This window comes from Taurulus bubalis (assembly GCF_910589615.1).
Source record: "Taurulus bubalis genome assembly, chromosome: 18".
Lineage (NCBI taxonomy): Eukaryota > Metazoa > Chordata > Actinopteri > Perciformes > Cottidae > Taurulus > Taurulus bubalis.
In genome coordinates, this window is record NC_136606.1 from 1,635,103 (window position 1) to 1,655,102 (window position 20,000).

At 42.7% G+C, this 20,000-nt stretch overlaps 1 protein-coding gene across 1 annotated transcript in view; it reads right to left on the minus strand.

Annotated features, from left to right (window-relative positions):
- Positions 1–9,046, minus strand: part of LOC306750688 (sodium channel protein type 3 subunit alpha-like) — a gene marked incomplete at its 3' end in the record, with an annotated part of 107,146 nt that extends 98,100 nt beyond the window's left edge. The window contains exons 1-3 of the mRNA XM_079234155.1: positions 8,906–9,046; positions 8,525–8,668; positions 6,327–6,445 (exon numbers count right to left, since the gene is read on the minus strand). Coding sequence (XP_079090281.1) covers positions 6,327–6,445; positions 8,525–8,668; positions 8,906–9,028 — 386 coding nt within the window. The 5' untranslated portion in view covers positions 9,029–9,046. The remainder of the gene's footprint in view (positions 1–6,326; positions 6,446–8,524; positions 8,669–8,905) is intronic.
- Between the last annotated feature and the right edge of the window lie 10,954 nt (positions 9,047–20,000).

A 20,000-nucleotide genomic window follows, 5' to 3' on the forward strand; every position in this document is an offset into this window, starting at 1 on the left:
TCCGCTGAGAGACTAAATGTCCTAACTTTCTTCCTGGACCTTGAACGCCTCTGGTTCCACAACAGAGGAGCTCTGCTCAAGCAGATGCACCAAAACATACCAAGAGAGTATTGTTTATCCATAAGTAAGTACAATACATACCAAGTAGTGTTTATCATAAGTAAGTACAATACATACCAAGTATTGTTTATCATAAGTAAGTACAATACATACCAAGTATTGTTTATCATAAGTAAGTACAATACATACCAAGTATTGTTTATCATAAGTAAGTACAATACATACCAAGTATTGTTTATCATAAGTAAGTACAATACATACCAAGTATTGTTTATTCATAAGTAAGTACAATACATACCAAGTATTGTTTATTCATAAGTACATCATATTGGTATTGGTGGATTCTGAAGGTCGTAAGCTTTCCAGAAAGGTGCTAATCATGTGTAGCATCAAGCTAGGGATATGAACATTGATATTTCCATGATTTGGGGAACTCGCTCGAGTCACTTTTGAGGCCTTCGAGTCATATTTATGGTTTATGTTAATATTTATGGTTGAATTGTGTTATAAACATGTAAAATGGATTCATGGAGTAGAGGACTTGGAGTGAGGAAGACCTCCTGATGAAGAATTCTGCCCCCGCTGGGGCTCATTTAAATACCTTTACCATTCGGCCTAAATAAGTTTGAAGTGAACTGAAAGAGCTTGTGTGTGTGTGTGTGTGTGTGTGTGTGTGTGTGTGTGTGTGTGTGTGTGTGTGTGTGTGTGTGTGTGTGTGTGTGTGTGTGTGTGTGTGTGTGTGTGTGTGTGTGTCTGTCCCGTTCCACACAGCAGCATTAAACTCCATGAAGCGTCTTACCGTCACCTCCGTGTAGCGGTAACTTTCCCGGCGTGTCGGTTGGAGCTAAACGTCGCCTCCTCCCGCCACGTTGCCACGGCGAGGTGGGAGAGAGCCCTCGCCTCGGCTGTCAATCACGGCTATAAATGAATCATAATTATTGTAATTTGGCAGAAGGAACACGCTCCACCGGGGGAACGCGGCGGCGCCAGAACTGCAAAGCTGAAAAGTGGTTTGAGCTGCGGGGTGATTGTTGATTGAGTGCCGGCTGTAACGAGATAACCCGGTTACCGGTCGACAAACAACGCACGCGCACCCCCGCTGCCGAGCCTGGGAGCTAATTATGCCGTAATGACAGCCCTGCTGTTGTGGCCTTCCCAGGCCACCGTACCGGTAATGTCATTACACCTCCCACATCCACCGCGGGAGCCGTCTCCAGCCTTCATGCTATTTGTTCCTTTCTTTTTCCTCCATCATTCTTTGGGTTTCCTGAGCTGGTAGACGGTGATACGGTGATATGCTTTTACTTTTATGTTCCTAAAGCTGCTCCACTGACTCAGCTTTTACTTTGAAAGAACAGCAGGCAGGAAATGTATCTGGCTCAGCAGCAGAGAAGAAGAAACCAGCATCAATCTGTGTTTTTGAAAAAACAAATAGGGTGACGGCCAAAAACCAAGATGGCGGCGGCCAAGAAGCCGAACTCGAGGCTTCAAACCAATGTGTGTGTGAGCAGGGACCACCTTGATGGGAAATATTTATTGGACATTTCGGTTGGTTGTACTTAGCTCCACCCTCTTGCCAAAAACCAAGATGGTGGCGGCCAAAAACCAAGATGGTGACCACCAAAATGCCACAAACCAATCTAATGGTCATGTTGGTGAATTAAGGAGAAATCTACGGACGCAAACAGACAACGTAGTAAAATAAATGCCTGAATGTGTGTTTTGAATGTTAAAACCACAAAGACAGAAGTAATGTGGTGCAGACACGACTTTTAAATGTTCCCTCAAGCACAACACCTCGGCAGCAGGAAGTCAACTTCTGTTCAGCAGCAGGAAGCAACACGACCGGCTGCAGTGCACCCTGATGGATTAACCTGGTCCCTGAGCAATGCATCATGGGACACAACGTTGAATGTGTGTCCTCCAGCGCAAAGGCCTCATGGTAAATGCAGTCAGACGGAGGTATTAATACTGATCAGCTGAGAGAGACAATGCACAGGTTTTAGTTTTCTCGGTGTGTGTGTGTGTGTGTGTGTGTGTGTGTGTGTGTGTGTGTGTGTGTGTGGCTCCACCTCACACACAGCTTGTCATTGTGGCGCCAGTGTGGTTGGGCAGGAATCCAGAACGCACTTGATCTCGCACACAAACTAAAACTCTACTTCACCACCACAAGTTGTACTCCCCCCCCTTCAACACACACTTATTATACCACACACACACACACACACACACACACATATGCAGCACATCAGCAGCACTACACCTCCGTCGCCGACCTCTTCACCCACTTATCCCGCCCGACAACAGCGGCGTGTCCGCCGGCTCGACATCCCTCAACACCAGCAGCCGCCTCCCGGTGTAAAAATAGCCGGGTGTGAGGGTTGAGGTCTGGGTGTTGAGTAATGTCTGTCATGTCGTCGTGGCGTCTGGAGCCCGAGGACGCTGCCGGCGTGGCGCTGGAGGGCGGCGTGGGACGGGGACGGAATCTATACAGCTGGAGGCATAACATCTGGAATTTCAGAAGTTTGACTGAAACACAACCTCTGATGTAATGTGTTTTCTTTGTGGTGAAATTTAAGATTATAAAGGGGCAGGATTATCTGTTTCAGAAAGCTTTTAAATCTTTGGACGCCACTCAGACCCCCAGAGGAGCTTTATACGAAAGCTCACCGTGTCTTATTCATCTTAGATTGAAAGTATCTAAAAGTTAAAGTAACATGAGGGTTAAGTTGCGTGCCATCTCAAAACAATACTATATTTTGGCCAGTAAACACTGAAAAGATGAGTTTATGGTCTCAAGCTCCCGATGTGGTTGGATTTAGCTCCACCCCCTTCTGTGATTAGGTGTGTGGCTCAGGGGTTAGCATGCCCATCTTTCAATCAACCAATGGGTGGTTCGAGCCCCGGCTTTACTAGTCCACGTCGATGTGTCCTTGAGCTAAATGTAATGTAATATGATGGTGAAAGCCAGAAACCAAGATGGTGAAAGCCAGAAAGCAAGATGGTGACGGCCAAAAACCAAGATAGTGACGGCCAGAAAGAAAGATGGTGACGGCCAGAAACCAAGATGGTGACGGCCAGAAAGAAAGATGGTGACGGCCAGAAACCAAGATGGTGACAGCCAGAAACCAAGATGTTGATAGTCAGAAACCAAGATGGTGATAGCCAGAAACCAAGATGGTGATAGTCAGAAACCAAGATGGTGACGGCCAGAAAGAAAGATGGTGACGGCCAGAAACCAAGATGGTGACAGCCAGAAACCAAGATGTTGATGGTCAGAAACCAAGATGTTGATAGTCAAAAACCAAGATGGTGATAGCCAGAAACCAAGATGGTGACAGCCAAAAACCAAGATGGTGAAAGCCAGAAACCAAGATGGTGAAAGCCAGAAAGCAAGATGGTGACGGCCAAAAACCAAGATAGTGACGGCCAGAAAGAAAGATGGTGACGGCCAGAAACCAAGATGGTGACAGCCAGAAACCAAGATGGTGATAGTCAGAAACCAAGATGGTGACGGCCAGAAAGAAAGATGGTGACGGCCAGAAACCAAGATGGTGACAGCCAGAAACCAAGATGGTGATAGTCAGAAACCAAGATGTTGATAGCCAGAAACCAAGATGGTCATAGCCAGAAACCAAGATGGTGACAGCCAGAAACCAAGATGGTGATAGTCAGAAACCAAGATGTTGATAGTCAGAAACCAAGATGGTGATAGCCAGAAACCAAGATGGTGATAGCCAGAAACCAAGATGGTGAAAGCCAGAAAGCAAGATGGTGACGGCCAAAAACCAAGATAGTGACGGCCAGAAAGAAAGATGGTGACGGCCAGAAACCAAGATGGTGACAGCTAGAAACCAAGATGGTGAAAGCCAGAAAACAAGATAGTGACAGCCAGAAACCAAGATGGTGATAGTCAGAAACCAAGATGTTGATAGTCAGAAACCAAGATGGTGACAGCCATAAAGATGTCCAAAACTCAAGGCTTCAACCCAATATGTGTGTGTGAACAGGGACCACCTTGATGGGAAATATTTATTGGACATTACAGTCGCCTAAAAATGGTTGACTAAAACCATGGTGAAAACTAAGATGACAACGATCCAAAACCCGAATGGAGATTGCCAAAAAACAATCTGTGTGTGTGTGTGTGTGGTCATGTTTATAGCTCAACTGACAGCTCAAGATGATAACAGGCTCAGAAATACGACCGACAGGATGAGACCTCTGATTCATACACACACACAAACACACACACACACACAAGCACACACACACACACACACACACACACACACACACACACACACACACACACACACACACACACACACACAGTCAGTTAGTTGACATGATTGGTAAATACAGTCATTCCTTTACGGGTGTCTGGACACCATCCAGCTGTCGGAGCCGGTGGAAACTCAGGTGGATTCAGGATGTAGAGATATTTATGACAATTTAAAGCAGCCATATGATTATTAGTTAATCATCATTAACTAGTTTATATATATTTGATGGATATGTATTTGATGAATATCATAAGGAAAGCTTATTCTTAAAAGAACTACATTAACATTATTAAATGGTGGAAGAAAATATGTTGATTTGACATCATGTTTCCACTCAGCCTGAAGCAACCCCTTCATTGGTGATGATGCTAAAGATAGATTACCTTTTTTTCTCAAAACCATGCATCTGCCAGCATATACATTAAGTTTTCCATTAAAGTAAAAGATTCTGTGAGAGATGATGACATGTTGAGTGCAACTGAAGGGGATCTGGTTAATTTAATGGACTTTAGATATATTGAATGGGTCACTTCACATTAATGAATCATTACTGCTCCTGTAAATCTGCACAAACATATTTACGAGAGCCGTTGCAGATCAACCTAATTAAAACATATTCCTTAAATCCCCCGACTGTTTTAAGATTTGGCTTTTTTGGGAGGCTAATAAAAGGTTTAATGTGCAGTTAAAGCACATTATAGTACATAGTCTTCGACCAATCAGATCTTTAGTTTGACGTATTCTTTGACGTGCCAGTGGGCCAGCGTGACTTGAGTCAACAGAAGGCTAGCTAGCTGCTAGCAGAACTCAGTAGGAGTAAGATGAGTTCAAAATTAAACATAAGAGAAGTGATGACATTGTTTGTGTTTTGCTTGGTGTAGTTTCTTTAACACTCAATGGCTGAAGGAGGATGAACGGACTTGCTGGTGGATTTACTGACAACGCCTTTCTGACGGAGGGTTACGGGCATGTTTGGCGGTGACAATCCCAATATCGACTCCACTGTCGAGCGGACATTTTCATCCCTAAAACACATGGAAACTTATTCCAGAAACGCAACTGGAAGGCTCGGCTGTCCTCACTGGTCCACGGCCATCGAGAAGGAGCTGGTACTAGAACTGAAGCGCACGATAAACTGAACAACCGCGTCATTGAACTGTTTAACAAAGAGAGGAGGATGGACTTTGTCTTTAAGTGGACAGCATCTGGTGAGTGAACTGCTTTGTGTTTTTACATCTGCAGTAGTGTTGTTTTTATTACATTTAGCTGACGCTTTTATCTAAAGCGACTTACATTTTATTTTTGCTCTATACACAGCAACGGGGAGCAATTAGGGGTTAAGTGTCTTGCTCAAGGACACAACGACGAGGACTAGCTGAGCTAGGGTTCTGATTGAAAGAGGGGCATGCAAACTACTGACCCACAGTCGCTCCCTTAACATATAGTTAATATCGTTCCTTCTGACCGTGGCTCGTGCTCTTGAGTGTGCGGTGTTTTAGTGCCGCAGTTTTGTTGGATTGTTTTGTCATGTTTTGTTATCAATAAATGTGATGGTTCTAGTTGATGTGAACTACATGCATTGTCCGTTAACAACGCAGCATCCCGTCATGCGCGTATTTATGTATACGATAGCAGACGGCACAGAAGGCCCAGGTAGAAAATGCACGGCCCGTCACTGCATCCAGCACACGTACACACAGTCCATGTACGATAGTGTACAATAACACAAACACAATCGTCACAATGTGAGCGTCGGGCCTGCAGGTACACACTACTAAACAACACGGCGAGGCAGCCTGCATGCATGTGTTTATATTATCACCCACACTGCTTTCCTCCAGGCTGGAGGGCTGCTGCTCTGCATCTGACTCCTGACCTCTGACCTCCCCGCAGACATTTCCCCGCAGTCAGCAGCAGCTCACAACGCTGTAAAGACGTCATGCGTGAGTACATACAGTAGCGGCAGCAGTGGAAGGATATGAGTGGACCAGGATCTTGATGGCGATTCTGCGGATGGGGTTGAAAGGGCTGAAGATGTAGAGCGCTGACGTGGCAGTGAAGCGGAAGATGGCCTTCCCTTTGTTCAGGACTACGAAGGTCTGCAAGAGAGGCAGGAAAAAAACCTTTGTTATAGAGACCGTGTTCTGTGAGGAAGCAGAGGATTTTGAGTTTAATTAATTTGGTGAAAGGCTTTGGGGGGAAATTTAATTGATGCTTCAGTTCAACCACAACAGTGAGGATATGAAATGTCTGAAGTAGCTCGTTAAACCCAGCGGGAACTTGTTAACTTTGTGTTTCAGTAGAAATACAACATGTAATGCATTTATACTTTTGTATTCATACTTGTGTTATATATTGTAGCATTATGTAAATAATCAACATTTTACTTTACATAGTCCTTTCTCTATATTTTACATGGACCGTATATGTATTTTGGCTTATACATAAGAGGGATCAATAAAGTGTTGTCCGCTAAAACGCGAATAACATTAGCGCTGATCCGATCCGATAGGCTAAGCTAGGATAGGATAGGATACAATACGATAAGACTTGATACAATACGATACAATACAATACAAAACAATACAAAACAAAACATTACAATACGATACGATTCAATACAATAAGATACAATACAATAAGATACAATACAATACGATACGATACAAAACAAAACGATACGATTCAATACAATAAGATACGATACATTACGATACAATACGATACAATATTCTTTATTGTCCCTAAAGGGATGTTTATCTTTTTGTCTTGGACTCAAATGCTGCACACATGATGTATGACATCATCTTCGTTATAGCCGCCTCCATAGTCGTGAACGAACATGCAACATGCACACGTGATGTTCTGTTTTTTTTTCAGCTGGCGGGGCTCAGAAAAGAGGATCCCTGCCATTGAAAACAATCACACACACTCGGCTCTGCCTGATCAGGGCCGCGCTTCAGCTGAGCGGCGTTACGCGGCGCCCCGAGGCGGCTCGGCTATCCTGCGTGAGTCTGACTCACTGGAGGATGAGCGGATGGAGGACCAGCTGGCTGAACGCACGGATACACCCAAAAAGTCAGAGAGGAAACTGCCACCGTCCCCCGATGACCTCACACAGAGGCTGACCGCAATATATTATATTTATTAGTGTCCAGGAAAAAGAAGAAGAAGAAGAAGAAGAAGAAGAAGAAGAAGAAGAAGAAGAAGAAGAAGAAGAAGAAGAAGAAGAAGATGAAGAAGAAGAAGCTTCAGCTAAATTGTTTAATGGAGATACGTGGTGACAGAACGAGAACACGGACTCAGAGGCGCTGAGTGTGTTTTGTTTCCTGTTTTAAACCCGGAGGAAACACACCTGAGCTAAAGAGAGAGAGAGAGAGAGAGAGAGAGAGAAAGAGAGAGAGAAAGAGAGAGAGAGAGAGAAAGAGAGAGAGAGAGAGAGAGGTAATCCCTCAAGAGAAGCATCACCAGGGAGGAAAGACAGGAGCAGGAACTTGGTTTGGTTTTCAGGAGAAAGTGAGCAAAAGGCAGAAGAACCTGAAGGTTCTGTTGCTGCAGATATTTTTACTTTAACGAGTGTTTGGCATCTTCACGCCTCTCACTTAGACCGATTCCTCTCAAGAGAAACGCATCGGCGTGTAATCGGCTCGATTATCTGGATAGTTTTGTATCTGGTTGAATAAAAGTCATATGAAGAAACACACGGCGTGAACAAGGTCTTCCGGGATTAATTACAAACGCATGAAAACCGCTTTCTACCACGTCATTAAAATATGATTCACAGAAGATATGGCGGTAACGATTTGACAGCGTTGACGCGCCCAAAAAGCATATCATTCGTTTTATTTATTAATATTTCCGCATAATATTTTGCACCAAATGTCTTCATATTACCTCGTTTAAATGCAAAAATCACAGGAGCAGCTCGGTTCTCTCCTTTCACGCTTTGAGAATCATAAAGTTATTCTTTCTCCGTCTGACTTGTGCACAAACTGCTCGGTGCTTCGCGTGAATTCACCCGAGAGTTTAAACCCACTCTGTCTGCAGCGGAGGAGGCGACCGAGGAGTCCACCTGTCTTCCAGGGATTCTCCAGCAAGGGGAGACGAGGTATTTCCAAACCCCTTCACACACACACGCACACACACACACACACACACACACGCTGTGGGTCACCTACCCTCTTGTCTTTGAAGTAGTACTGGTCGATGTCCTCCAGGGGAACGCCCACCAGATGAGACGGGATGTCGGCGAAGATGCGCGGCAGCTGCTTTCCTGCCTCCAGGTCGGGCCGGCGCCGGGGGAGCACCACGTCGCCCAGGTCCTAACACACACACACACACACACACACACACACACACACACACACACACACACACACACACACACACACACACACACACATACACATAACACATCTCACATCTGCCTGCTGAAGCTTCCTTACATCTCTTCATCTTATTCAGCTTTTAACCTCCAATTTTGTATTTCTTCTAGCTCCTGTTTCATCTTAAAAATAATGATGCTTCTAAGTTGTGTGTGTGTGTGTGTGTGTGTGTACCTCCTGGTAGTGTTTGCTGCGCCGGGCCCTCTCCTGGGCGATGCGCTGCTCGATGGCCGCCAGGGAGTCCGGCGTGAAGCGCTGAAAGCTCTCTGGTCCCATTGGAAACACGCAGCCAGCCATCTTCTCATCCTGATCCTGCTGCTGACTGGCCCAGTTTACCAGCTGATCGGAGAGAGAGGGCCGATCAATCATCACCAACAACCCTTTAACGTTCAGCGACAATTAAAATATTACAATGTTTCAGGCAAACAACTCTCCCAAAAGCTCCAGAGTCCCTTTCTTCTACCTCAGTGAGTGGCTTCCTACATCACCCAGAGTGCATTTCACCGACCCTTTTACGGCCGACGTCGTCGTTAACATGCGTGTGCACGCTAGCAAGCTTAAGCGTTGAAATGTCTGTTTCATTGTTGTCCGAACTCAAGTTAACGAGCGATCGTGTTAACTGGTGACTTTCAGCCGAATGATCGTAGAAACGTACGTAAACGGTTGTTTGAAGATAATAAACACAGACAAGTCTGTATTTAAAGTATTTCACCATCTTTTATTAGACATAAGTATTTTACAATATTTTTCTAAACATAACAAAGTATTTAACAAACTTTTTCTGAACCTAACTCAGTATTTCACGATCTTTTTCTGAACCAAAGTATTTCACGATCTTTTCTGAACCTAACTAAGTATTTAACAAACTTTTTCTGGACGTAACTAAGTATGTAACTAACTTTTTCTGAACCTAGCTAAGTATTTCACGATCTTTTCTGAACCTAACTAAGTATTTAACTAACTTTTTCTGAACCTAACTAAGTATTTAACTAACTTTTTCTGAACCTAGCTAAGTATTTCACGATCTTTTCTGAACCTAACTAAGTATTTAACTAACTTTTTCTGAACCAAAGTATTTCACGATCTTTTTCTGAACCTAACTAAGTATTTCACGATCTGTTTCTGAACCAAAGTATTTCACGATCTTTTTCTGAACCTAACTAAGTATTTCACGACCTGTTTCTGAACCAAAGTATTTCACGATCTTTTTCTGAACCTTACTCAGTATTTCACGATCTTTTTCTGAACCAAAGTATTTCACAATCTTTTTCTGAACCTAACTAAGTATTGTACGATCTTTTTCTAAACATAACTAAGTATTTAACAAACTTTTTCTGGACCTAACTAAGTATTTCACGATCTTTTTGTGAACCAAAGTATTTCACGATCTTTTTGTGAACCAAAGTGTTTCACGATCTTTTCTAAAACTAACTGGTTAGTTTTGTTGTCTAAAAGTTTATTTTTGAAAAGACTGTAGTCATGTGACGAACTTTTCGTACGACATCAAAGGAACCGTTTGAGGATCTTTTGTTAAAATATGTTGTTATGCTTTCTAATTGTTTGCATCAGAAGAAGAGACAATAAGTTGAGTGTTTCTGACACCTTCAGACCCTTTAGGACCCTGGGGAGGAGCCGCTAAGGCGACGTTATATGAGCGTATACAGTGAGATGATTATGGGATGTCGAGGTAATGAAGAGGAGGCCGACAGCGGCGTCTCATTAACACTCAGAGGAGTCAGAGTTACACTGACAGAGGAGAGTGAGAGTGTAACAGGTGTGTGTGTGTGTGTGTGTGTGTGTGTGTGTGTGTGTGTGTGTGTGTGTGTGTGTGTGTGTGTGTGTGTGTGTGTCCAGACCATCTGCCTCGGATCCTAATTGAATGATTAGACAGGCCTCGTTTTTCAACCCTTCATGCATTTATTCTTCACAGCTCCCAAATCTGATTTCTGAAGTGTGTGTGTGTGTGTGTGTGTGTGTGTGTGTGTGTGTTTGTGTGTGTGCATTTGTGTGTACGTGTTTGTGTGTGTACGTGTACATGTTTGTGTGTATGTGTACGTGTGTCCACATCAAAGGAAAATCCAGCTCTGTTTTCCATCCTTATCAAAAGCTGTCATCCAGTCTCTCTCTCTCGCCCTCACACACACACACACACACACACACACACACACACACACACACACACACACACACACACACACACACACACACACACACACACACACACTGTGCTCCTGATGGGCTGTTTCCATTCTGCTGCGTCTCTCGGTCACGTACACGTTCTCTGGTTTGAACCTCTTCACTTGTCAAATGTTTGCGTTGCGTTCAGGCTCTCTGACGGCCGTGGGAATTATTAACCTCCTCTTTGTCTGCTTCCTTTTCTACTTCCTCTTTCCTTCCCAACCTTCTCCACTATTTCTCTACCACAGCCTTTCCTTCTTTACCTCTTTATTTCCTTCTCTCCCTTTTTGTTCCTTCCTCTACTCCTTTCTCAATTTCCCTCCATCCTCCTTTCCTTTCCTTCCCCACCTCCTCCTTTCCTTCCCCACATCCCTTCCTTTCCTTCCCCACCTCCTCCTTTCCTTCTTTACTTTGTCCCTTCCTCACCAGACCTCTTTTTTTAAATACATCTTCCTTCCCTCCCTCCTCTCCTCCCTTTCCTTCTTTTCCTCATCCTTTCCTTGTCTACCTCTTCATCTTCTTTTTGTTTTCTTCTTCCTCCTTTATTTTCTCACCTCCTTTCCTTATTCACTTCAGTCTTTCCTACCTCTTCCTTTCCTTCTCAACCTCCTTTCCTTGCACCTCCTCCCTTCTTTCTTTAATACATCCTCCTTTTCTTCCATACTTCCTTTCCTTCTCAACCTCCTCTTAAACTCCCATCCCTTGTACTTCCTCCCCTTCTTCCTCCTCTCCTCGTCTTCACCTTCTCATTTCCACCTCCTCTGTCCTTTTCTACCTCCTCTGTCCTTGTTCACCTTAAAGGACAGAGGACGGTGAGTTCATGAGAGTTGGGCTGCAGTGGAATATTCCTCTTTGGTTAGAACCTTCCTAACTGAGTGAAATGACCTGAAGTTCCTAAGTGTCCGCCATGAAGGTAGAATTCTCTAAACGCAAAGGAAAGGAGCTTCAGTGCTTCCTAACTTATCTCCTTTAGCATAGGAACCACTGGGCGTCATTTAAAGAGACGCATCATTCGGCCGTTCACGAGAACAAACGATCATGAAGACAAACGCAGATCATGTGAATAACCGTTGAAATAACTTGGTAATACTTTCAATAATCTGTTAAAAGCGTTCAAACTGCTGTAAAGCGATCAAACTGCAGTAAAGTGACAAACTGCTGTAAAGTGATAAACTGCTGTAAAGCGATCAAACTGCAGTAAAGTGATCAAACTGCTGTAAAGTGATCAAACTGCTGTAAAGTGATAAACTGCTGTAAAGTGACAAACTGCTGTAAAGTGACAAACTGCTGTAAAGTGATAAACTGCTGTAAAGTGACAAACTGCTGTAAAGTGATAAACTGCAGTAAAGTGATAAACTGCTGTAAAGTGTTCAAACTGCTGTAAAGTGATAAACTGCAGTAAAGTGTTCAAACTGCTGTAAAGTGACAAACTGCTGTAAAGTGATAAACTGCTGTAAAGTGATAAACTGCTGTAAAGCGATCAAACTGCTGTAAAGTGATAAACTGCTGTAAAGTGATAAACTGCTGTAAAGTGACAAACTGCTGTAAAGTGATAAACTGCTGTAAAGTGACAAACTGCTGTAAAGTGACAAACTGCTGTAAAGTGATAAACTGCAGTAAAGTGTTCAAACTGCTGTAAAGTGATAAACTGCTGTATTGATGTTCTCTCTGGTGTTGAACTGCAGCTTCAGCCTCGTTCTTTTATTTGACTTCAGTTTATATTACTACGTTTTTCCAGAGGTCAAGGAGAAGTGGCTAGGAAAGGACGTAAGGGGGTCATGTTTTGACTACAGCCTTCACAAGAGTTCATGAGAGTAACGTTCCATTTAGCTGACGCTTTTATCCAAAGTGACTTGCATGTTTGCTCTCCACACCGTAGACACAGCAACTGGAGCAGTTATGGGTGAAGAGTCTCAAGGACGCAACGACGTGGACGAGCAGAGCCGGGGCTCGAACCACCGACCCTCTGATTGAAAGACGGGCATGCTACCCACTTAGCCACAGTCGCAGAGTTCACGTGAGTTCCCGTGCGCGTGAAGGAGCCGTGTCTCTCGTGTGGAGCATCGGCCGCCGGCGAACATCAAATTACCGAACAGACACTTTCATATCGGCTCGCTGTTTTTAATGAGCTTCCTTTTGCTGCTCATTGTGTCTTTGTGTTGTTGTTTACCACTTCTCCTCCTCCTCTTCTCCTCCTCCTCTTCTTCTTCTTCTTCTCCTCCTCTTCTTCTCCTCCTCCTCCCCCTCCTCTTCTTCTTCTTCTTCTTCTTCTTCTTCTTGTTTTTGTTCTGGGCGTTTTTTCTTTAGACCTTTAGGTTTTACTTAATTCGCGTTGCGTTCATGAACGCGTGGATTACAGCATGTTTATAGTGAGTCCTACGCCAACAACAAGCAGGAGTGTTGCTCCTCGCTCGGCTGCCTTGCTGCAGGGCGAAGGGAAACGTTTTGATGAGGAACTACAGACGGAATTGAACCACCGACGCCAACGAAGTGGGTCAGCTTCTGGGTCACAGCACCGACACGGACGACCAACAAGCCCCGCCCCCAGGAACCACACACACACACACACACACACACACACAGACACACACACACACACACACACACACACACACACACACACACACACACACACACACACACACACACACACACACACACCCTTCCGTTTGTGAACACTGTGTTTTTCTAATGAATCTAGACTCAATAACCCAAAATGACAAAGTGAAAAACTTGTCTGTATTAAAAATGTAAAAACATAAAAATCTGATTTAAATCATCAGAATCAGATTTTTTGCGTAAGTATGAAACATGAAACATAAATATAGAATAGAAAATAATAATAAATAAATAAAAATGTGAAAAAAATATGGACACAAGAAACATAAATATCCAAAGATAAATAAAAGACAATTGCAATAAAAATATGAATAAATACTATACAAAATAAGCACAGTAAACCTAGATGTAGAATAGAATGAAAATACTATTAAAATATAAAAAGGTCAATGAATAAATACGCACAATGGGGATTCTGCATTTAAAATAACACAATAAATTATGTAACAAGTGACTGAATGTAGAGTGAAGCCACTATACATGCAAATATGCAATGTGTGTGTGTGTGTGTGTGTGTGTGTGTGTGTGTGTGTGTGTGTGTGTGTGTGTGTGTGTGTGTGTGTGTGTGTGTAAACCGGTCGCCATCTAAAATCTCATATCAATTTCCTTCATATTTCATGTTTCATGTTCAGACTTCACCATCGTCCTGTAATGCAAACATGAATGTGTCCCGTATTATACATGCACCTTCATGAACAGACATAAAACATGTGCTGCACACACACACACACACACACACACACACACACACACACACACACACACACATAAACATGTCAGTGGTTGACCTGTAATTGGAACACAAGTCTGATTCCTTTAAATCTAAAGACTCATTGAAACCGTCACAGTCCCTGAATGCAACCTGGAGGGGCCGAGTGTTAAAAACAACGGGGGCCTTAAACGCACCGCGATAGCTCCGTTATTATGATCTCCGTTAAATAGCTTTTATTATGAAGGTTAAACGTCTGGAACAAAACCAACAAAATAAAGCTTGTTCCAGACCTGCAACACAGAAGATTCCTTCAGTGAGCGTCTGTTCAGGCGTGTGTGTGTGTGTGTGTGTGTGTGTGTGTGTGTGTGTGTGTGTGTGTGTGTGTGTGTGTGTGTGTGTGGCCATGTGCTTGGCGTAGGTGCATGCATATTCTGTCCTCCTTTATTTCCGTACCATTTCAGCTATTCATCAGATACAGTATGTGCCTCTCTCGCCCTTCTGCCTCCTGTGTGTGTGTGTGTGTGTGTGTGTGTGTGTGTGTGTGTGTGTGTGTGTGTGTGTGTGTGTGTGTGTGTGTGGTGTGTGTGTGTGTGTGTGTGTGTGCAGAATGGGCTCACGCTTGGCTTGGTCTTCTCTCCTCCAAGCGTTTCTCGAAAACCTCTGGCAAGCTTTTCTCTCTCTCTCTCTCTCTCTCTCTCTCTCTCTCTCGCTCTCTCTCTCTCTTTCTCCATCATGTCTGAAGTACTTTTGTGAAATAAGGTCAAACTACTAAAGTACTCCGATCTATTTAACAAAGTACTTCCAGAGAAATAAAAAAAACTGCACTTTTAACAGTTATTGTTGCATGAATATGTAAATGTGTGTCTGCTCAGGTGGAAATGTACAGAAGATCATTAACGCCAAACTGCTCTCAGAACACAACTGAGGTACTTGTACTTCAGAATGTTTCCCTCTGAGATGTCACGATAAAACATTCTTCTTTTTGATGATATATTAAAATATATATATATATTAACTATGATAACATTTGATACTTTTCCCCCAAAGACAAACTACGTTATTTTAACAACGTGACACAAAATATGATTTTATTCTCGATCGATAACTTCTTGGTCAACGACAAACTATAGCTGGAGCGAGTTATAATCCTGATTATTTAATAAATAAATGATGATAAATATAAATATTTACAGTTAATTTTAACTTGAAAAGCTTGTTGTCAAGATATTCAATGTTTGCATATCCTGATAAAAAGGGTTTTTATGATATAGATATCCCATATCTATATCATAAAAAGCTTGACGGATTATTGTTGATGAGGAAGTTTTACTGGCTCAAGTCTCTTCTGGGAGAACTGGGACCAGCAGCCGACTCTGATGTCAAACCAGTTAGAAATCTATAGTTTAAATGTAGAAACACACTGACTTATTAAAATGAATCATATCTGCAAATGAAATGCTCGTCAAGCCTCTAAACAACACAACAATAATAATAATGAATAATCATCTTCAGGCCGACGTGTTAAACTGAAGTCGTTTCCAGAGATTTGTTGTTTTTCACACATTTCAGTTTCACATGAAAATTAAAAAGCATGAAACTGTTTTTTGAGATAATTTCTGTCAACGACTTTATGAGTGTTGTTGATTATTGACGGCTTGAGAAGTGAAACATAAAAACTACGCCTCCACCTGCATGTGTTTATTCATTATATTTATGCATTGGTAAATGAACTTGTATCTATATTTGTGTATTTATATATATATTTCACGAGGAGGCCGCTGGTCAACGTTTACAAATTTTACTTTGTTTTGTTTTGTAGTTTCTTTGTTGCATAAACATAACAAAGTACTATTTTGTCGACGGTCTACGAGGTTGCTTCTGAAAATATTACGATATGAACAGAAAATGATTATTATTATTATTATTGTTGTATTATTTGTATGTGATGATACGAGCAGAATGAACCAAAACAGGAGAGAAAACAGAAGAAACTGGGGCGAATGGCTCAGTGGTTAGCATGCCCGCCTTTCGATCAGAGGGTCGGTGGTTGGAGCCCCGGCTCCGCTGGTCCACGACGACGTGTCCTTCAGACTCTTAACCCGATACAGGAAATAATGTAAGTCGCTTTGGAGAAAAGATTCTGATTCATGTAATTAATAAAGACAAATTTAAACTCATGACTCAGATCTCATGTTTCAGTCAGAGACACACACACACACACACACACAGACACACACGTCCTCGGGGGAAATCAGGACCAGGACACCTGTGGCTCGCTGCTCTCGGCCAATCAGGAGGCTGGAAGAGATTCAGCTGATCGGACGAGTGTTTCAGATAAATGGTTTGATAAATGTTTCAGACGGGAGGAGGAGAAGGAAAGACGGGAGCAGGTCACGAAATAAAAGACGTGAAGAAGAGTTAAAGAAAGCGAAGACGCAAAGAGAAGAAGAAGAGATGCAATGAAACAAAAATGACCAGGAGCCAAAAGAAGAGGAGAAAAAACAAAGGAATGAAAAGAGGAACATGGAAGAGAAGAAGAAAACAAAGAGGAGAGACTGAAGAGGAAGTCTTGAATTAATCAGCAGCTTCTCTGTCATCAGCTGCTGATTTTGGAGAACGACTCTCCAAAAGAGACGCGCACACACACACACACACACACTCAGCCAGACGGCATTGTGGGTAATTAGCACCATCATGTCCAAAAGCAGAGGAGATGGAGAGTTGATGAGAATGTAAATCTGCTTGAAGAGATTTCTTCTGTTTGACTGCAAGTCTGCTCCAATCCTCTTCAGACAGAGTGTGCGTGTGTGTGTGTGTGTGTGTGTGTGTGTGTGCATGTGTGTGTGTGTGTGTGTGTGCGTGTGTTTAAAGGACTGCATTGATTATTCCAGTTCCTGCGAACACGTTGCATTTTTTTTGATAATGTTGTCTCTGTCGTTCTTATTTCTTCTCTCGCGCTACATCAGACACTACTAAACGTGTGTGTGTGTGTGTGTGTGTGTGTGTGTGTGTGTGTGTGTGGAGCAGGCAGCTCCTGCCAGAAGGAATGACCCTGACACAGAAAACGTGGGATAAACAAAAGCTTGGCAACAAAGTCCGCCTAGCAACCCGGCATTCTGCAGCTGTTTGTTTGTTCACACTACTAGGTACTGTAGGTGTGTGTGTGTGTGTGTGTGTGTGTGTGTGTGTGTGTGTGTGTGTGTGTGTGTGTGTGTGTGTGTGTGTTAGCGTTAGCGCCCTCATGACAGGGAGTTCCCCCCTTGTCTTCATGTGCTGGTTTGATGCCGAGCGGTGCGTTGTGTGTCTGCGTTGTGTGTCTGCGCTGTGTGTCTGCGTTGTGTGTCTGCGCTGTGTGTCTGCGTTGTGTGTCTGCGTTGTGTGTCTGCGCTGTGTGTCTGCGTTGTGTGTCTGCGTTGTGTGTCTGCGTTGTGTGTCTGCGCTGTGTGTCTGCGTTGTGTGTCTGCGTTGTGTGTCTGCGCTGTGTGTCTGCGTTGTGTGTCTGCGTTGTGTGTCTGCGCTGTGTGTCTGCGTTGTGTGTCTGCGCTGTGTGTCTGCGCTGTGTGTCTGCGTTGTGTGTCTGCGTTGTGTGTCTGCGTTGTGTGTCTGCGTTGTGTGTCTGCGCTGTGTGTGCGCGTGCAGCGTGTTGCCTTCACTGACATGAACAACAAAGCGCTTCATTACTGAAATTACTGTCAATTCATCCGAAAGCCGAGTCGTTCTCTTCCTCTGGAGAACGTGGAACATGAAACATAGAACATGAAACATAGAACATGAAACATGGAACATGAAACATAGAACATGAAACATAGAACATGAAACATGAAACATAGAACATGAAACATAGAACATAGAACATGAAACATAGAACATGAAACATAGAACATAGAACATGAAACCTGGAACATGAAACGTGGAACATGAAACATAGAACATGAAACATGGAACATGAAACATAGAACATGAAACATGAAACGTGGAACATGAAACATAGAACATGAAACATGGAACATGAAACATAGAACATGAAACATGAAACGTGGAACATGAAACATAGAACATGAAACATGGAACATGAAACATAGAACATGAAACATGGAACATGAAACATGGAACATGAAACATAGAACATGAAACATAGGACATGAAACATAGAACATGAAACATGGAACATGAAACATGGAACATGGAACATAGAACATGAAACATAGAACATGAAACATGGAACATGAAACATGGAACATGGAACATAGAACATGAAACATAGAACATGAAACATGGAACATGAAACATGGAACATGAAACATGGAACATGAAACATAGAACATGAAACATGGAACATGAAACATAGAACATGAAACATGAAACATGGAACATGAAACATGGAACATGAAACATAGAACATGAAACATAGAACATGAAACATGAAACATGGAACATGAAACATAGAACATGAAACATGAAACATGGAACATGAAACATGAAACATAGAACATGAAACATAGAACATGAAACATGAAACATGGAACATGAAACATGAAACATAGAACATGAAACATAGAACATGAAACATGAAACATGGAACATGAAACGTTCCTCAAACCTCGTCATATCTCTCAGGATACAAAATAACATGAAAGACAACGCCAAAACAATCTTAATGATGAAGATCTGCTCTCGGCCAGAAACATAATTTAAGGGCAATTTATTGTCAGTATGCAACACAGAGTTGCAGCAACTAAATCAGCCAATTTGCTGCACAAGAAAAACACTCATTCCTCCAATTAAATGTAATTTAATTGTAGAGGTGGGGCCAAATGTTTCTTACTATCATAGGAAACGCCCCTAAACACTGATATATAAATATAAATATATATATAAATACTACGAGCCCAACACATGGAGAGATGTGACCAAAAGAGGTTTTAAGAAGAAGAGCATGTCGTGTTAAACGTAAAAGAACATAAATTACAGGTTTATGAAAAGATCGTAGATGACTTAGTTAGGTTTAGGAAAAGATCGTAAATGACAGGTTTAGGAAAAGATCGTAAATTACTTAGTTAGGTTTATGAAAAGATCGTAAATGACTTAGGTTTAGGAAAAGATCGTAAAAGACTTAGTTAGGTTTAGGAAAAGATCGTAAAAGACAGGTTTCGGAAAAGATCGTAAACTACTTAGTTAGGTTTAGGAAACGATTGTAAATGACTTAGTTAGGTTCAGCAAAAGATCGTAAACGACTTAGTTAGGTTTAGAAAAAGATCGTAAATGATTTAGTTGGGTTTAGGAAAAGATCGTAAATGACTTAGTTAGGTTTAGGAAAAGATCGTAAATGACTTAATCAACCTCAGCACGTTTTGTCTTTTGGCTTCTTTGAGCGTTATTCCTCCTCTCCTTCCTCTCATCCCTCCTCTCCTCCCTCCTCTACTTCCTCTCCTTCCTCTCCTCCCTCCTCTGCTTCCTCTCCTTCCTCTCCTCCCTGCTCTCTTCCTTCCTCTCCTCCCTCCTCTCATATTTATCGTTCCTCCACTACTTTGTCAGCGCTCCGTCGCTCAGCTGCCACTTTCAAACTGGGCTGCACACACACACACACACACACACACACACACACACACACACACACACACACACACACACACACACACTCCCATGAAGGGACAATGCCAAGTGTAGGTATTATCAGAGCACCGTTTAGTAACACACACACACACGCACACACACACACACACACACACACACACACACACACACACACACACACACACA